This window comes from Petromyzon marinus, chromosome 10 (assembly GCF_048934315.1).
Source record: "Petromyzon marinus isolate PM22_M1 ecotype Great Lakes invasive population chromosome 10, UKy_Petmar_22M1.pri1.0, whole genome shotgun sequence".
Lineage (NCBI taxonomy): Eukaryota > Metazoa > Chordata > Hyperoartia > Petromyzontiformes > Petromyzontidae > Petromyzon > Petromyzon marinus.
The window spans coordinates 12,079,333-12,098,414 of NC_133676.1; the positions used below are offsets into that span (position 1 = coordinate 12,079,333).

At 43.7% G+C, this 19,082-nt stretch overlaps 1 protein-coding gene across 2 annotated transcripts in view; it reads left to right on the plus strand.

Moving 5' to 3' along the window:
• Positions 1-2,435: 2,435 nt before the first annotated feature.
• LOC116940886 (actin-related protein 3) overlaps positions 2,436-19,082 on the plus strand; it is a 33,685-nt gene continuing 17,038 nt past the window's right edge. The window contains exons 1-7 of one of the 2 annotated variants that reach the window (XM_032951217.2): positions 2,436-2,514; positions 2,773-2,828; positions 9,908-9,963; positions 11,052-11,176; positions 12,881-12,991; positions 16,968-17,063; positions 18,168-18,275. In XM_032951217.2, the coding sequence (XP_032807108.1) occupies positions 2,785-2,828; positions 9,908-9,963; positions 11,052-11,176; positions 12,881-12,991; positions 16,968-17,063; positions 18,168-18,275 (540 nt within the window). In that variant the 5' untranslated portion in view covers positions 2,436-2,514; positions 2,773-2,784. Of the gene's footprint in view, positions 2,527-2,772; positions 2,829-9,907; positions 9,964-11,051; positions 11,177-12,880; positions 12,992-16,967; positions 17,064-18,167; positions 18,276-19,082 lie in introns of both variants that reach the window. The other variant, XM_032951218.2, reaches the window with a different exon arrangement.

Below are 19,082 nucleotides of genomic sequence, written 5' to 3' on the forward strand. Positions count from 1 at the left end.
CAGGGGACGTGCGTGGTGATTTCCCTCCTTTGACTGCCACTCCCTGAATCCTTTAGTCTCGACCATCCTCCCTCTCTTCTTGCCGACCAGCCCATACTGGACATGTGTGAAAAAATTAAAGAGCTTCATAGCTCATCGGATTCCCCTTGCAGTCTAAATACAGATTCTGATTCTGGCTACCGATGGTGTCTGTGCCTAAAGGTCACTGTCGATGGTGCTGACCAGTCCATACAGGACATGTGTGAAAAAATTAAAGAGCTTCATAGCTCATCGGATTCCCCTTGCAATCTAAATACACATTCTGATTGTGGCTATCAATAGTGTCTTGTGCCCAAAGGTCACTGTCGATGGTGCTGACCAGCCCATACTGGACATGTGTGAAAAAAATAAAGAGCTTCATAGCTCATCGGATTCCCCTTGCAGTCTAAATAAAGATTCTGATTGTGGCTACCGATGGTGTCTGTGCCCAAAGGGCCACCTGTACTTTTGTCGATGGTGAATATTGTGCGCCAAACTCGCGGGGACATTTCCTCCGACTCCTTCCAGTGAGAAATGCCTCCCCCATGCGTCTTTCTTCGCTCACTTTACAGCTTTTGATACGTTTCTTAAACGTCGTCCCACGTGTGTGTGTGTGTTTTTATGCACGTCATAATAGCAGATAATACCTACATCTGTGTGCCGCTTTTCATCATCAAAATGTTATTTTCCAAAAGCACTTTCAAGCAGCCTTTGAATAGTTCCGATCCTGGCCCCCCTTCAATTATCGGTCTAATGACTGTAAATCCAATCAGTAAATATGAAACGGTCAATATTTTCCTCTGTCTATGCCGTTATTTTCTCCTAACATCGATAACTTTTGAATACTTTGATAGAAAACTTTTTGAATGACATAATCAGCGTTTTATAGTAACGCACACACCCACGCTTATAGAAACCATGGTTCTAAAGAACCATAGATTAAATTTTGATTTAAAGCTTTCGTGACTGCAGTAATTCATATCTTAGCTCTTTCGGTAAAGTCACGTTGAAGGGAAACAATAAAATAATTAAATATAAAACAATAAAAATTCTCACGACGTTTCGACACACCTGATGACAACCGTTTGTGTTATGGTCGAAACGTGAGAATTTTTATTGTTTTATATATTTTATTATTTTATTGTTTCCCTTCAACGTGACTTTACCGAAAGAGCTAAGAATATAACCATAGATTAATCATTGGGAACAGAATACTAAAATATATCAGGCCGTTCGTCGCCTGTTTGCAAGAGAACACGGTTCGAATTTCTCGGGCCGCCCTGATTAACACTGCCGGGTATTGTTAACCGTAATAAGTAATATTTAAAAATACTATTTTTTTAAACACGCTTTAATTAAATGTACTAGTAATGGAAGAACTCCACGACTCCAGCAAGTGGCCCCGAAGCTTGCCACAACGTAAGGGGACCGTGGTGATTTACAGCCAACGTCAGTTGGCCGTGGACAATTAGAGCCAAGCCGAAACATGACATATAAAAAAGATTGTTTAAAAATAGATATATATTTTTTATTTTGAATGATAGAATATAGTATTGTCATCAGTATGACATAAGTATTCCAAGTTTGCAGGCGATACCACATTGGGAAGTGGGTTAATATTGAGTTACAAGATTTGAGGCTACAACAACAGACAGACAGAGTTAAATAAAAGCGTGTAAAAAAATACGCGACATTTAGAGATCTCGTTGTTGTCATTCGCAAGAGAATGCCATTGCGTGCCGGCGTCATAGTCCTAAAGTTAGCATTTAAACCTAAATGACACCGCCAATCACTCTCAATCAGGGATTACGCGTAAGCACCCCCCCCCCCACGCCTACTGCGAAAACTTGGCAGGACCCAACTCAAAGAACACTCTTGAGATTCGGAGAGGCTCTCTCATGGGTGACAACAAGCGTAATAACGCTACCAATTTGAAGACAGGATAAAAGATTTTGCCGTAAGTCGACAATCACGATAAGTTTAGTTTATCTTCTTTGGTTCTTTCGGTAAAGTCACGTAGAATGAGAATAAAATAATAAATTGATAAAATAAAATAACACAATAATATTCTCACGACGTTTCGGCCACAACACAAGCGGCCTTCATCAGGTGAAGGGAGCGAGACTGTCTGGTAGGACAGGGAGCGAGACTGTCTGGTAGGACAGCGCTGTCCTACCAGACAGTCTCGCTCCCTTCACCTGATGAAGGCCGCTTGTGTTGTGGCCGAAACGTCGTGAGAATATTATTGTGTTATTTTATTTTATCAATTTATTATTTTATTCTCATTCTACGTGACTTTACCGAAAGAACCAAAGAAGATGAATCATTGCAGTCACGAAAGCTTTAAATCGAAATTTAAGTTTAGTTTAATACACGATCACCTCCCGATTCCGTATTCAATGGAATCGACGTACGAGGTACTGGAATCGCGATGTTGATTCTGAGGGGAATCGAGAGTCGCCGCCATTTCGCCGACGCCCGGAAGTGTGAGCGCAGGTCTGTCCCCCGGTGCGTGAGGCGCTGCCTGCCCCTTCCTTGCTGCTCATCCTCGCCTCGATCGCTCGCTCTCTCGTCCACCCACCCCTCACCCTCTTCCACTCGCTCCACCTTCACAGCAACTCCACCTTTTGCCCGCGATGCAATCAATTGCGGGGCTCTTGTAAAATTCGCTGCCTTCATATATGCGCGTGTGCGTGTCCTGTGCTTTTGCCGCTGCTGCTGCTGCCGCCGCTGCCACCGCTGCTGCTGTTTTAGGACGGAGCTGACATGGCTGGGCGTCTGCCCGCTTGTGTGGTCGACTGCGGCACGGGGTGAGTGGCCGACTCTGGTGTGACGCGAGGGTGACTTGGTTGCCCATGCGGGGTGTGTGATTGGGCGACTAGGTGGGTCGCCGTCGGTTCTGTTGGTGAAAGGGCGTGAGTGGTTTCGCTCGGGTGGGTGCTTAAGTGAATGGGTGCGTTGGTGGTTGACTCCGTGGATGGTTGTTTCTATGGGTGGGTGAGTGATTGTGTGTTGGTGAGCGACTAGGTGTGTGAGTGTTAGTCGGTGACCGGGTGGGTGACTTCGAATGTGGCTAGTTGGTTGGGTTAGTGTGACAGCATGGGGGGTTGGGCGTGTAGATGTCTGACAGATAGGTGGTTGAGTATGTGAACGGGTGAGTTGGTGGCTGGGTGAGTGGGTGTGTAGCTGTGTGATTAGGTTGGTTACTCGAGTGGGTTGCACAGTGAATGTCTAGTTGGTCATGGTTGCATGGTAACTTGGTGGCTGAATGAATGTGCAGCTGACCCGAGTGTCTAGTTGTATGGTCAGGTGAATGATTGGGTGCCGAGTGGGTACTTGGGTGGTCAGGGTGATGGGTAGTGCCAGTTGATTGACAGGGTGAAAGATTGGCTGGCTGGGTGTGTCGCTGGTGAGGTTGCTGAGTGAATGACTGGCTGGGTGGCTGGACAGGTGCCTAAATGCGTGGTAAAATGGGTGGCTGAGTAGACTGCTGAATATGTAGAGCCAGGTGGCTGGGTGTGTGGTCAAGTGGGTGACATGACGGTGGCAGCGGAAGATGGGTGGGTGAGAGTGTGGGTGTTTGGGTAAGGGTTTTTTTATGTTTCGAGTTTTTGTTATGGGTGATGGGGAACTGGGTGAGTCGCAGCGTCAGTAAGCAGTCCACAGAACTTGTATGTGCATTTTTGTATGGGCAGGGTATGTGCTGATGTGTGCTCAGTGCAAGGAAACGCTATCTTGACGCAATTACCATGAGCAACACAGGGTAATAGTTTATATGGGTTTGTAAATGTGAATGACGTTTTATTGATATCCTTGAGTAGTGTAAATGACAGAGTGGTTGCATACGAGCGAGAAAGAGTTTGTTGTTATATCTGCATGTCTATTTTTAAGTTTGTGAATATATGTAATGACTGTAATGTGTGTGAGTGGTGGAGTAGCCTCGTTATTTCTTGCTTTAACATTTATAGAAAAAATTTTGACCAGAAATGTTCCCGTTTGCTGTCAAATGAACATTAATGACTCTGACATTACTTATGAGAGAATGCCATTTCGAACCAGTGTCTTTGATCAGATTGGATAATTGCTGTCAAATACATGTGGTGATGTAATTACCACCAGTTTCTCCCTTGGGTGTTATAGAGTTTCGCTGGCAAAACATGGTCCTCGGTATATTTTGAATTGTTAAATCATCTGCACGTTTCTTTAATAACCCATCTTGTTTCAGTCAGCCTGGATCCTAAAAGCCAAACTACATTATTCAAATAAATAAATACACCATAATTAACACTTCCTTAAAGCTAGAAAAATATATCGTAGGCTAGCAATCTGGATTATGGCTGTTCCTAACATTTAAAAGCAGGCAGACACGCCCTGGCATCAGGTAACCCGGTGCTGCAATGAAAATTGGGCGAGCGCTCGGTTGTGAGACTGTGTGGGAGTTTTTATTAACTTCAGGGTGTGTTGCATTGCCAAAGCAAGCACTCTTTATCAGTCTGCCATCATCTCCCCCACCTCTCTCCTCACACCCCCTCCCTCTAGGCATTCTTATGAAACACAAGTGTTAACCCAGCAGAAGTTGCAAGCATAGTTAATGCCTATTATATTTTTCCAGGAAGGGCTTAATCAGCTTTTATACTTTTTTTTAGGAGGGTCCTGCTTTGGGATGTTTGGCCAATTATATTAATTAGTGTTTGGCATGTGGGAGGGAAACGAAGAACCCTGAGAAAATTCACCATGAGTACAAGGGGGGTAACATCTGCACGCATTCATTCCATTGCTGTACAGTACTTTAATGACATGGCCACCATACAGCCCACGCCTGCAACACTTGGCATTCCCAGACAGTCACCCAGTCCAAGTGACAACCAGCTTTAATTCTGCTGAGCTTACGAGATCTAATGATTGAACGGATTTGGGCGATTTGGTTATAATAGGCTTCCTTCAGCAAGCATCATCCTCAGGTGTCCTTGGCATAAAGCACTCTGGATCCCATGGCTTCTACTCCTGCTCAAAGCCTCTAGGTGGGCAGGTTCCACATTCTTTCTTGCCAGCTAGGTGTGTCCAGGGTAAAGGAATGTGAGGTGTGTTTAGACTGAAGTATTCCCGCAATATCCAGCCAGTTTGTGCGTGCGTTTAGCTATGTGTGCGGAGAGCTGTGGCTTAGTGGTTACCGCCCTCCCCAGCAACCTGAGTTTGATTCCCGAACACACCAGCCAGTTTGTGCGTGCGTTTAGCAGTGTGTGCGGAGAGCTGTGGCTTAGTGGTTACCGCCCTCCCCAGCAACCCAGCAACCTGAGTTTGATTCCCGAACACACCAGCCAGCTTGTGCATGCGTTTAGCTGTATGTGCGGAGAGCTGTGGCTTAGTGGTTACCGCCCTCCCCAGCAACCGGAGTTTGATTCCCGAACACACCAGCCAGTTTTTGCGTGCGTTTGGGCTGTGGGTGCGTCGAGCTGTGGCTTAGTGGTTACCGCCCTCCCCAGCAACCTGAGTTTGATTCCCGAACACGGCTAAATATGAGTGGCGAGTCATACCTGAACGAGTCCTGGGCCTCCCCTAGGTCGACTCAGCCTTAAACGAGTACATGCTGTGATGTATAAACATCAGCAATGTATGAGACAAAGACGGCCGGGCGTGGTAAAGGCCACACCACCCTCTAGTGCAGTGGTTCTTGACCTTTACTGCTGCCTGCACCCCTTTGCTTCTCAGAATGGGCATCTCACACCCGCAGAGGGTGCGTGCACCCCAGGTTAAGAACCACACCGCTCTCGTGCGTCGTGCCAGCCTTAATAAGTGGTCGCCAACAGCACTTGGGTCAACTGTCTTTGAAGGCTATAAATATGGATCGTTGTGTCTGTGCGTGCGACCTGTGTGTTGTGCTGGCACACCCTTACACCTGAAGTGGCTAAAAGGTTTCTCATTTCATATTGGTGGTCACGCCACATCATTGGTAGCATGCGCAGATGTACTGATTGAAATTAATTCTGATGATCCTGCCATACGCATCAAATTGAGTGTGGGAAGCAATTGTTTTACCTTTCCTGCAAATTATGATTCGCGAATGTTAGCGTTGAGGCTAATGGAGCGAACAAAACTGGACGAACAAGCTCGAACAAACAAGTTGGTATCATGATACCAAAATAACTTTGTAAACTCCGAATCATCACAATTGTATATCTGATAATTATAGACTTACGTGTGTTGGTGTATGCACAATCGTGTACACTGTAGTATTTACTACTATAATGAGCCAAGAATGTATGTGTCCCGCACGTGACGTCACTTCACGTCGACCAGCCCCCCTGATTAATAATCATGAACAGGTTACGTCCTCAAATTTTGACTTAAAACTTGCGTGACTGCAGGAATTCATATTCGATTATTCTTTCGGTCAAGTCATGTAAATCGATTTTATTAACCTTATTTTTACTATTTTGTTGTTATTTTTTCTATCTACGTGACTTTACCCAAATAACCATCGAATAGGTTACATCCTCCACATGGACCCCCCCCCTCATTAATAATCATGAGCGGGTGACCTCACTCCGCATGGAGAATCCCCCCCCCCTTATAATAATGAGCAGGTGACGTCACTCCACATCGAACAGCCCCCCTCATTAATAATCATGAACAGGTGACGTCCTCCAAATGGACACCCCCCCCCCATTAATAATAATTAGCGGGTGACGTCACTCCACATGGGGGGGGGGGCGAAGCGCATCCTCCCCCCTCCTCAGCGTCAACTCACAACCCTCACTACAAAAGCAGAACCCTCACGTCACGTGATCTCCGTAACGCTATTGAGACATAGAAGTAAAAAGGACGTCATGATGAACAAGTGATTATAACCTTTAAATGAAATAAGTCTGTGTCACCGCGGCCTTGGATATAATGGATATCACGTCGCGTTCTGTGCTTTTTGCTTGCAAGTTTCAGATTTTCTGCAATACACCCGTCCTTGGACGGGCAAAAGGCTAGTTGTAATAATGTCTCACCGCGTTTACTCAAGACAACCGTTGACGTGACCTTTGTAAGAAACTGTAATGTCTCTCCGTGAGGTGAATGTTATCTTGGCCGCTTTGGCAAATGTTTACATACACAGACTGTACACATTAGTTGTGTAATGATTTGCCCTACTCCTCGACACAGTGCAATTCCATTGAAGAATCAATGATCTTTTTTTCCCTGCTGGTGCATGTTGCACCTTTGGTGGCTGCAGAGTTTAAAGGGAGCAGTTGCATGAAAATATGCATTAACATTATGTGATCGTTTACATCCCTTTGTCATTGCACTGCTGGATGAAGACCTCCTTGTGCCATGTCAGCCATGTGGGATGTTTGACCATACTACGCCACACTGGTCAGTCTAGATTGGTGAATGGAGAGGTACCAGTTCAGTTATCACCCACCATTGATGTTTGCTGTGGCCAGGAATCAAACTAAGCTCTCTGGGTTCATAGCACAGTGTACCATCCACTGCACCTTCTATCCCGCCTTGTAAAACATAACGGAATTGAAAATAATTAATTCTTGCATGCACAATTCGACGCATCCATCCCAAGTGTAAGAATCAATTTTTATTGATGTATCATTCATATGCTAAACACACACATGACCTTAGAACCATCGACACCAACTTCATCTAACATTGTCAATATACAATCGGCAGTAATGAGAATAAGGGCCAGTTTTCACTGTTCAGCATACTGTGCGTCTCAGCCAATGGACCATCCTTACCTTCAGAATCATGTTACCTGGCAGCTCGTGATAAAGCCGAGCACTAACTCGTGCCTCTGTGCCAACAACTCCTGTCCCATTGCATGGCTGCTTTGGGTTAAAAGTATGTGTATCGTCTCATTCATTGAATCATGTCAAATTTGCTTTAAAAATTTAAACAAAAACTATCTGTGCGTTGTTCATGGATTATTAGTCACTTTTGAGACCATACCATTGTTTTTTTTAGCCAATTTAGAGCCCTTTTTTCAACTCACTGCTCTTTTAGTGGGGTGGGGAAGCAGGACTCGATATCAGTCGTCACTCACGTGAGTCATGACTGAGCTCACATAGTGCAGTTGTGCTAACCACTGTGCCATCACTTTACCTATTTTTGTGCCATTACCCCCACTTTAATTTGTATCTTGACTTTCATTTGTATTTTAGGTTGTACTTCATTGTTCTTTGAATTGCTTTTATTGCGTATAGTTTTTTTTTCCTCCCGATACTATTCCGTATTTACCCAGGTCTCTTAAAAATCTTGGCTATTACCTGCTTGTAGATAAAGTTCACTTATGACTGTATGACGCGCCTGTCGCTGACACACTTGAGGACTTTTGTGCTGAACAGTTCCCTGAACTTGTCACCCAACCGCACACTGTATCTATAGCCCTAGAATGTATTTCCTGTATAGAAGCTTTAGATTTAGAAAACTAAGGCAACCCTGCTTGGCAGATGAAAATTTGAGATTATGAATGAACTAATGAGTACAGTTCTGGTACAGTACTCCATGCACAATTATACTCGACATGTATGGGGTAATGCTTGGGTATTTTTTATATATATTGTGATTTTACGCTGCAATTTGACTTGTTTTATTAACTCAACTTTTTAACACTAGCTAAATATTTTATGACATTTTCCGGCTGTTGATTTCCATTGCCATGCATTAAAATAAATGCCAGCCGCCTGTCCTGCTGTGCCTGGGTTAGGTGTACTCAATACACCTACATTTTTAATTGCTGATAATTGCCAAAGCAGTTCACGTTCACCGAAATGGCCATATTTTTGTGGTCCCCCTGCTGTCTTTGTCTTCCTAACGGTACAGTGTTTTGTTGTATATAAGCATTGTAATTGTTTGAAGTCGGCTACCAACTTAGGTTGAGCCGGTGAATTTTTACGGCATTCACCAGACTCCACAGGATCTAATCCCAATTATGGGCATTTGATTCTGTTCACAATCAGAGGTGCATTACCATTCCTCTTTGCCATGTCAACACTGGCACATGTCTGCAAAACCACTTGTCGGCACAGCTGGGTACAGCTGCGTAGGGCGCGTAGCATGGAGAGCTCATGACTCAGCCAGCCCAGCTGCCACCACCAAACGTTCCATCTTGCTTAGTCTCCCTCCCTGGCCCACGGGGAGGGAATTGCATAAGTGCCGTTGACTTCAGGGAACTCAATTCTGCTGGGAAAATTGGTGAAACTGTGGGAAGCTGCTGGGAATTTGTCAACTCCACTGAGGAGCATTGGTTATGCGGGACAGGGAAATGATTGTCCTTCCTTGCCTGAGGCTGTTGCTGTTGGTTGGGGTGGGTGACCCACTCTGCAGATATTTAACACAGATCACATAATGGGGAAGCTGAAGGCATGTTGAAATTTGGCCTGGAAGTACCACACCGTGCGGTTATGAAGCTGCAGGTTCTCCTTGTGTCTTCCGAGTTTGTGTGGCTAACATACACGCAGCTTTGCGAACAGCGCGGGAAATGAAAGTGTTCTGCCACCATCGCATGCAAATGCTATACTCTTATTAAATGTAAAAAAATGTCAGACATAACAAAGCTTGAGACTGTCTGCTGCTGTGAAACAAGAAGCACTTGTCTTCCCTTTCCCTGTGCTTATAACGTTAAAACTTAAGTGTAATAGAAACACACGCACTATATTTGTATTGTTCAATTATATTTAACCATTTTGTATTGTATACAGGCGTGTCACATTTAAAGGGTGAAACTCTAGTCAATTAGTGTTTTTTTTATTGACACCGTTTACCATGATGGCGTGAGATTCGGTTGTATTTATACTGTATGCATTTAAATTGAATTGTGATGAATCCTAAGAATTTTCAGGAATATGTTTATGTGACATGCTGTGTTTTAATATGCACTCTTGTGTTTCAGGTACACAAAACTGGGTTATGCCGGCAACACGGAGCCACAGTTTATCATCCCATCATGTGAGAACGTTGGTGTATTTCACATTCACTGCCGTCATATGCAATATTTCAGGAGCCACAATGCAATGTGAATACGACATGGTCCTTAATAAATAACGTCACAAAGCAGTCCTTAAAGAGCCGAAGGTTGCCGACCCCTGCGCATGGTAAACTGGACTTCCATGGTGGACTGGATTTCCCATGGTAAACTGGGCTCCCATGGTAAACTGGGCTTAGAGCCGTATGCGGCTCCGGAGCCACAGTTTGTTGACCCGAGGTAATGGACAAAACCCAGTCCATCCAACATAATTTTGAATTGGACTGAGTGCAAAGCTTCCTGGGAGGATCTGTTCCAAACGTGTGGAGAACAGACGGCAAGTGTCGTTCCCTCTGCTCATGAGAGATTTATACAACTTTGAAAGTTAAAAGTTTAGGGAACAAAATGGTTTAGGTCATACTGTGTTTTAACGTAGGGAGACATAAGACAATTGTTAGAATGCAAAAAGTTGGGCGATGTATATATTAATTTGAAATTAGTCTGAAAGGACTCAATATAATGTAGTAGGCAGTTAATAATTCACATTTCTGTCGGGTTTCAGTATCACGCGTCAAGAATTGATTATTTTTCTTCCTATTTTACAGTTTGAATCATACACCCTGATTTTATGCACATATGCATGTAGGCAAATTGTTACATGCCTGTAGATTGAGAGTCATGCAGCTGACACCCGAGTCAGAGGCATTTTCTCACCAGAGCTTCCTCTAATATGAGCACTGTCGCAAACTCACATGCTGGGTGTTCTCATCATGAATGCTGGCTGTTCTTGTCGGGTCTCAAGCTAAGCAGGGGTGAGTCGAATTAGTCCGTAGATGGGAGATTGTCTGGGAATACTGGGTGTTATCGGCTTGAGTTGTGAGGAGGCCAGGAGATGGCAGTATTGCAATGTTTAAAAAAATATATATCTCTGCGGAGTGCTGATGTGGAGATGGCCTAAGACAGGAAGAAGTGGAGGAGGAGGACCAGGAAGGTAAATGCCCTGCATGAGCGAGGAAAATGTCAAGAAGAAGATGATGATACTACGTGTGTGTACGTGTGCATCTACGTGCAGGCATCGCCATCAAGGAGTCAGCAAAGGTGGGCGACCAGTCCCAGAGGAGGGTGATGAAGGGCGTGGATGACCTGGACTTCTTCATCGGAGACGAGGCCATCGAGAAGCCGAACTATGCCACCAAGGCATGCGCGCCCGTCCAGCAGATTTTACACACACTCGGTCGTTTTTTTTTACTTGAGTTCACTGGCTTCTTGTTTTTTGTGCATTAACACTGAACCATAAGGGTTATAAAACATGTCTTATTGTAGCCCTATGAGCTTTATTCATTAATATTGAACCCTAAGGATCCTAAAGGTATATTAGTGTTGCCATATCAGGTTTGGACCTTTTAGCCAAACCATAACAATCCTGAGCGCACCTTATTGTGGTTCCATGGGCCTTGGGTGTTAATACTGAACCATGTGATTGCTAAAGGTGGAATTGTCTGGTAGTCTGGCTCTGTGTTATTGACTGTCTATGAATGTACTGTGTCTGCTAATTTTACCCACCTCGCTATTGGAGTGTGTATACGTAGGAAACATTTCTGAAAATGTAATATTATATACCGTCTAATATCTACCGGATGTTGACATCTCGGAGTGCTTGACTTACGGGTCACCGACGTAACTTAAATACTCATTGAGATATAACCAGTCTATCACTACTACTTTCGATTTAAAGCTAACGTGACTGCCGGGATTCATATTCTTGGTTATTTCGGTAAAGTCACGTAGAAGTGAAATAATAAAATAAAATAAAAATATTAAATTCTCACGACGATTCGGCCACAACGCAAGCAGCCGTTCTCAGGTGAAGGAACAGCTGTCAGAAAGACAGCGTCTTATATTATGTTTTATTTTTTATTATTTCCCTTCTACGTGACTTTACTGAAAGAACCAAGAATATCACTACTACTGTTAGGTGTGATGTCTATCTCTTTCTACATGTACCAGTATTAACATTCAAGTCAAGACACGTGTTGTCATTGTACGCAAACGAGTGTGTGCTTGGAATTAGTCTTGAATTATATAAACTAAAGCTTCACCTGCTGGCTTCAGTGTGCAAGCTACTTAAGCCCAGTTAAAGTGGATATTGAGTTAAATATTTGTCTTCTATATGACCATAGTTCTGTATTGGCATATGCCTCTATTCAGGCGATCTTTTTAAAATGCAATCACATGTGCAACTATTAAAAAAAACACACATTTAAACATGACTCAATTTCTTGGAATATATGTGGGGCTATTTGAGTTCAGTTGAGACTTGCATAAACACTTCTGGAAAACTGGCAGCCGGTACTGTGTGGGCAGTTTTACGAAGTCGACACTTCTGCAGCCAGAGAAGGAATGTTAAATTTGTCTTTCCTTCGTCTGGCTCTCTGTTATGACCATTCTTAGATGTTGCATGTGGAAAACCATCTCATATTTAAGGAGCACATAATCACTCGCCTCCCTGTTACTTTTTTATAGTTTTCTCCCACAATCATTGTTCCCACGCACTGCACAACTTGATACGTTTGCCATTATCAAGGACCCAAGGACCTTTTCTACCAGATTAACTGCCATCACATCCATACTGCATTCAGTGACTACACTGTAGAGTATAATCATTTTATTTCTTTATGCACACTGCTTGACTTTTGAACTGCTCCAGTTCGTAACTCTCCTAAATTTTCTATTCCCCAATTCCCGTAACGTCTTTCACCTTGAAAAACATGTTTATTCTTATCTGCTGTACTCGCAATACTGCCGTCTCTTGCTGGCTACATTGCTGTTCCAAGGCTTTTGGCCTATGTTGAACAGCTTTGATTAAAAACAACACTGAATGCGTTTGTCTGTTGATAACAGTGGCCCATCCGACATGGCATGGTGGAGGACTGGGACCTGATGGAGAGGTTTATGGAGCAGATCATCTTCAAGTACCTCCGAGCCGAGCCTGAGGACCACTACTTCCTCCTGGTGAGCGGTTCGGGATGACTGCCGAATCGCACTCTCACTCCCACGGCCAACAATTTATACACACAGATTTTTAAATAGCGCTAGCACAGCTTTATTTATGTAAACTGTTCCTGTAAGAAAATGCCAAGCTGCTCAATGCTGTATATTTCCTGTATTGAATTTTTATTTTTCTGTAGCCAGATTTCAAGTTTGGTAAACACGGAACTATTTAATACTAAACCATTTGCTGTGTTCACAAATGTCAGGGCTTTTATCAAGATCCCAAAAAAACACATTCCTAGCTTGTTTTCAGTTGAGGACTCAGCCTCAGTTTTTGGTCCAGCAATTGCTTTGTTTTGCAGGCCACATGACAGGGCAAGACAATGACCTGTTTACGTAACTTGTTTTCTTTTCTTCTGAAAAGAAACAATGCAAATTTGCATTATTTAATCTTTAATCTGGATATTCCCTGGTCAGCACACTTTACCACAGATGAGTCATACTTATCACCTCCGCAACATGTTTGGACCCACACAGAGGGTTTTCTGCGTGGAATTGTGCGTGTGTTTTTTTTTTAAAGAATTTTACAACTGTTAAGAATTTATTATTATTATTTTTATTTAGAAAATGTCACTTCTGCACAGTGACTGCATAAGGGCATTTCCCAGCGCAAGCAGGCCACAGCTAGTCAACGTGGGCAGGTTGAGGCCTGCTGCAATTCTGTAACTTCAACCTCCTGGCCGCAAGGCTTACCCAACGATATTTCTCGTGGAAACAGTGCCCCTGGGTTGCCGGCAATGTTGTCTTGCCGTTAATCGAGGTGTTGGTATGTACAGCTGCCTGCCCATAGCCCGTTTGCGAGCGTGAGCTTGCGTCGCCCCAAACTTGTTTTCAGCACCTGCTAGTCTCGCTGTGTCCCCTCCCCCCAACCCATGGACACCGCCCATGCAAAGCCCTTGCTTACAATGGGTATCGTAAAATCCCTCCTTTAGTTTTTGGTGTCCTGTATTTTGTAAACAAATGCTTTCATGCCCTATGATTACAAATGTTAAATAGGTTGTAATATTTACGTTTTTGTTTTGTCAAGCAGGCAGCACTGTTATTTAGTGCACTCCTAGATGGTGAAAATAGGTGTCACAGGAACCAATATGCATTCAACATGGCAGAATATAACCACGTATTAATGAGTCTAATTAATTATGCATCTTTTCACGACTACCAGGAGCGTTATGTCGAAAAGTGAAACAAATCATCGTGGATGGTTCACAAATTTGGTAGTTTTTTGCCCTGACACCTGTACCCAACAGGCGACTTACTATTGGGAATAATGATATCATGGTTTTTTTGCACCTTTACAGCACATGAGTACTTTGGTAATTCCCCAGAGAAATCATCGGGTGACTGCAGGAACTATGTTATCGACTCAAAGTGACTCATGGGCGTATGTGCTCGTTAACAGCATAGCCATCTCTCACATGTGTACATAAAATGTAATAATAATCAAATAGTGGACAAGGGTGTTATTCGCTATGTAAAAATCTGATAACATTTTGACCCATTGGGCCAATGTTTTCCAGCAGCAGCATTTGTTTAAGTAGGCAAACTGGTCCGTATTGCCTGTCCAAGTCTTAATGCTTTGCTGTTATGACTAATTACCCATAAGTTGTCACAACACCATAACGAATATTGCACAATTACAGACTCTACCGGATATTTCATGAGAAGAATAAAGCAAGGTGTTAGTGACGCACGATGTCACAAGTCGACACGCTTCCACCTTTGTTCACGTAGCGCACATGAATCTCTCCCATCTCAAGTCACTATTGGTGGAAAGCACGATTACTTCTAGAGCCCATAGTTTACAGAGATTATTATAATTGGTGTATTGTTGCCCTTAGCCACTGCTAAACTCTCCACAGTGATTAGGGAGGGCTTGCTCATTAAAAGCACCTTGAGGCACAGAACAGTAATAGGCTATGATGGTTATACTCTACTGATGGCTCCTAACAAATATTACATTTTTAGATAATTATCTCATTGTCCTGCTACGGTCTAAAATAATGGCCTAAATTTTGCTTCTTTGGAGTTGGTATGCATTATACACGTGATAAGGTGATGTTACTTGACATGCAAAGCATGATGGTAAGAACGATCCAATGATCAAGGTGGCGTCTAGAAGCCGCCTTTTGTGTGTGTATTACTGGACTCTTATTGCATCCTGCATACACTTTTCCGTTGCAGCCCGCGCGCGCAGGGAGAATTGTAACTGGTTCACTGTCGTTAGACCTCCTTTGCCAGTACCAATATATCATAATATGGGTTTTCCCTTTTTTTCTGGCAACAAAACTGAAACCTTTTTACAAGGATTCATATCTGCATTAACCACAATACCTGCAGTCAAAATGCAAACAAAAACATACTATGATAATGTATGCATTGTCCTTAAAAACTGATTGGTCCAGACAAAGAAAGCCGTCCCTTGATCTGGGCCAATCAGTTTCAAGGACAATGCATATATTATCATAGTATGTTTTTGTTTGCATTTTGACTGCAGGTATTGTGGTTAATGCAGATATGAATCCTTGTAAAAAGGTTTCAGTTTTGTTGCCAGAAAAAAAGGGAAAACCCATATTATGGTTCACTGTCGGTTTGTTCTGAGAGGGCGGTGATGGTTGGCGTCTGCTACACTGTTGAGGCAGGAGGTAGCAGGGTGGGACCGGTTAAGCTGCAGCGCCAGCAGACGCCGTCCACCTGTGCCGTAGTTTTGGGTGTGTCGCTTAGTCGCCGGGGGCTGGCACGCTGGCCCAGTGCGGTTTCGTAACTGTGCCGAACCAACAGTGGCAGGGCCGACGCAGGAAGGCAGAAAACCACACACGATGCCGTTTCTGTAAAGGCCCCAGATTAACAGAGCTTCCCCCTGCCAGGATCGGTAATTTCCACTATTTGCCATTTCCTTATGAATTCCCGTAAAGAAATGTCTCATATGCCTTATGTAGTGCACATTTATGTACCGGGTGTATTTCTACAATGTCTTGTTGCCCTGTCTTATCAGTAACATGCAATTTAGTGGAAGTGAAAGTCACGTTCTGTTAATTCATTTAATTGTATGTTAATGTAAAACACAAATGAAGATGATAGGTCGCTGGTCGAAATCTCACACCATCATGGCATTTAGAGCTTTAATTTAATGCTATTGGCGAGAGGATCATTGTGTCAACCAAAACATTTATTAAAATTGATTTTCACGCTTGAGATGTGTAAATAAAATGTCGCTTGTAAAACATTCATAATAGAGGGTTTTTTTGTTAGATCGCGTAAATATATAAATGTGTATTTAAAACCAGCCACCACCCAACAGCCAACTCGTAAGGGTTGTCACGTGAACAGAACATGTCAATTCGTCACTAGTACAGCACACCGGTGTGATGGAGAGCCATTCTTGTTGTCATGACATCTGCAGCCACCAGAGGCGCTACATTCCTTCTAGAGGAAGGCTTCGCCGAACGTGGTGGTGATGTTTCTGCTATGCGCAGTTTGTACACTCATTGTGATGAGAAGCACTGATTATATTATGCTTCTCGGAAGGGTTAGGTATCTGTATCTGCCATTGTATTTAGTGACTCACGTTCGATTCTCAGCCTCAACTAACAGCAATGGCAATAACAGAAGTAGTCCCGGCACCTTCCACTCACACCTTCCAAGAACTCGCCACCTTATTCTGACCTGCGTGGTGAAGTATGGTCAAATAACCTCCATGTCTGACATGGTGTGCCAAGGCCTTCATCCAGCAGTTAATTGACAAAGGTCTGTTAATTATATTATTATTATTATTGAAAAAATAAGTTACCAAGGCATAAAAGGACAGTTGAGACCTCCTATACAGTGATAGCAGAATCATTTTGTGTTCATATGTAAAGAAAAATTACCCTTAATTACCACGAACTGTCGTGTAATTTCATGTCACGGTTAATTATGCATGGTTGCCGGTGTAATACAGACGGAACCACCACTCAACACCCCAGAGAACAGAGAGTACACGGCAGAGATCATGTTCGAGTCCTTCAACGTGCCGGGTCTCTACATTGCCGTGCAGGTAAGTGTCCCTCTGCTGCACCTCCGATTAGCACGTTTGGCTATGTACAGTGCGAAATAAGTTAAACATACATACAAGCAGAGGCGACAAGAGTGTCATCTTCCTGTTAATTTGCTTTAATTTCCGCTCCCCACAGCTGCTAAACTGCAATCCTGACACAACGACCCCTCTGAGACACCAAATCGAATTTATCTGCTTCTGTCTTCTCCCAACACCTTTTTTATTTGGTTTGGACATTAACATAAATTCAGCCCAATTTTCTCATTCCCCCGGGTATGTTCTCTCTAGCAAGTAGATGGACGTACGAGTGATTGCACGTGTTATCATGTCGGCATTTTTGGTAGACCTTCCCCTTTTATTTTTTATCATTGCTATAGCATATTTAATAAATTCACTGCAGGAAATAATACAGTTGTTGGTTTAAGGGGAAGTGTTGGCGTTTCACTTGATGGAACCAGTGATTGAGATTAACAATGCAATGGCAGCCAAAGGGGTAACACACCCAAGAGGTAATTCACTGTCGAGATGAGGCGATGCAATCGCCTCGTGTGCAGGAGCTGGATGGATTGTTGCCTCTTGATATGGTGAGAAATGACAGTGGTATAGGGAGGCTTTCATCCAGCAGTGGGTAGCTCATGGCTGATGACGAAATTCGCTGACTGGTATTTTTTTTCAACGGGTTTTATTTTTATGGGTGTGGTTGTGTTTGCACGGGTGTGGTTTGCACCAAACGTAGTTGAGTAAATTGGTGCGGCTCTGTTAAGTGTGGCTGTGCGGGTGTGCCATAGTGGGTGGGTACGGCTGCAGTGCATTGTTGTCGTATAGGAAGGAGCCTGTGGGACAATGCGGTATTGCATGGTTCGTTTGCGTGGTATGTAACTGTTGGGGTGAATGCTGCTTTGCATGATCAAATTCATCTTTCCGAAAGCACTCCAGTATACCCTTGTCCACCTCTTTATTTCATCATTTAGATACGGGGACCACCTTTAATAACCATCCCAGGCACACATGTTCCTAGGTGTGTCTGTGTCGTGATGCGCACCTATGTTAATGGGTTCGGTTGCCCCTCTTACCCGCCGTCCCAACGCGGCACGTGTTTTTCAGGCAGTGCTGGCACTGGCTGCGTCGTGGACGTCAAGGCAAGTGGGTGAGCGCACGCTCACGGGGACTGTGATCGACAGCGGAGACGGCGTCACCCACGTCATCCCCGTCGTGAGTAGCGCCATGCTTGAGTCGTGGGTTCAATCGGACACAGCCACTCGGCGAAATCCATTTTCTTTACAGCAGGAATGGAGAACCTCTGGCTCACAGCCTGGAAACGGCCCGCAAATAATTTGTATTGTGACCCGCGGCCACATGCTTCTTTGCTGCACTAATCGGCGATGAGAGTGAAATATTTTTAACCTGGCATCAACATTGTTTTCAATTTTAGTGAACTCAGTTGCTTCTGCCACTGCAATAGGCCTCTTGCGGTAACATAAGTGACTGAGGTATGCGTGTGTTATTGTGTGTAGGACCACCAATTAATAATTTTTTGAAATCCTATTCAGCCCATACTTGACCTGTGGCTTGTTTAGAAGCTATTTGGATTCCACTTGCTTTGGATGGAAATTGTAAAATGCATAATCAGAAAGACACTAAGTGTATGCATGTGTTTTTTAAATTGTGTTTTGAGTGCCACGTTTGTGTACACACATTCAGTACACTGCATGTATAGTTAATGATACCCTTCCAGGCTGCACTAAGCCTGGAAGCGTATTATTAAGAAGTACATATTACAATTCCTTATAGAGGAATCACATACTAATTAACTATTACGAATCTATTATATAATTACAATACCCCCCCCCGCCACCTCCCCCTCTGATCTCGAAACCTAACGGGGTTCAATGATGACGTCGTTCTGCACTATTTAAGGCCGGAAGCAGGTGGATGGCTTCACTATTCTGGCAAATGGCCCGAAGATGCTGGATGTAATTTCCAGCGAAACGTCGTACTCCAATTGTAAATGTTGTGGAC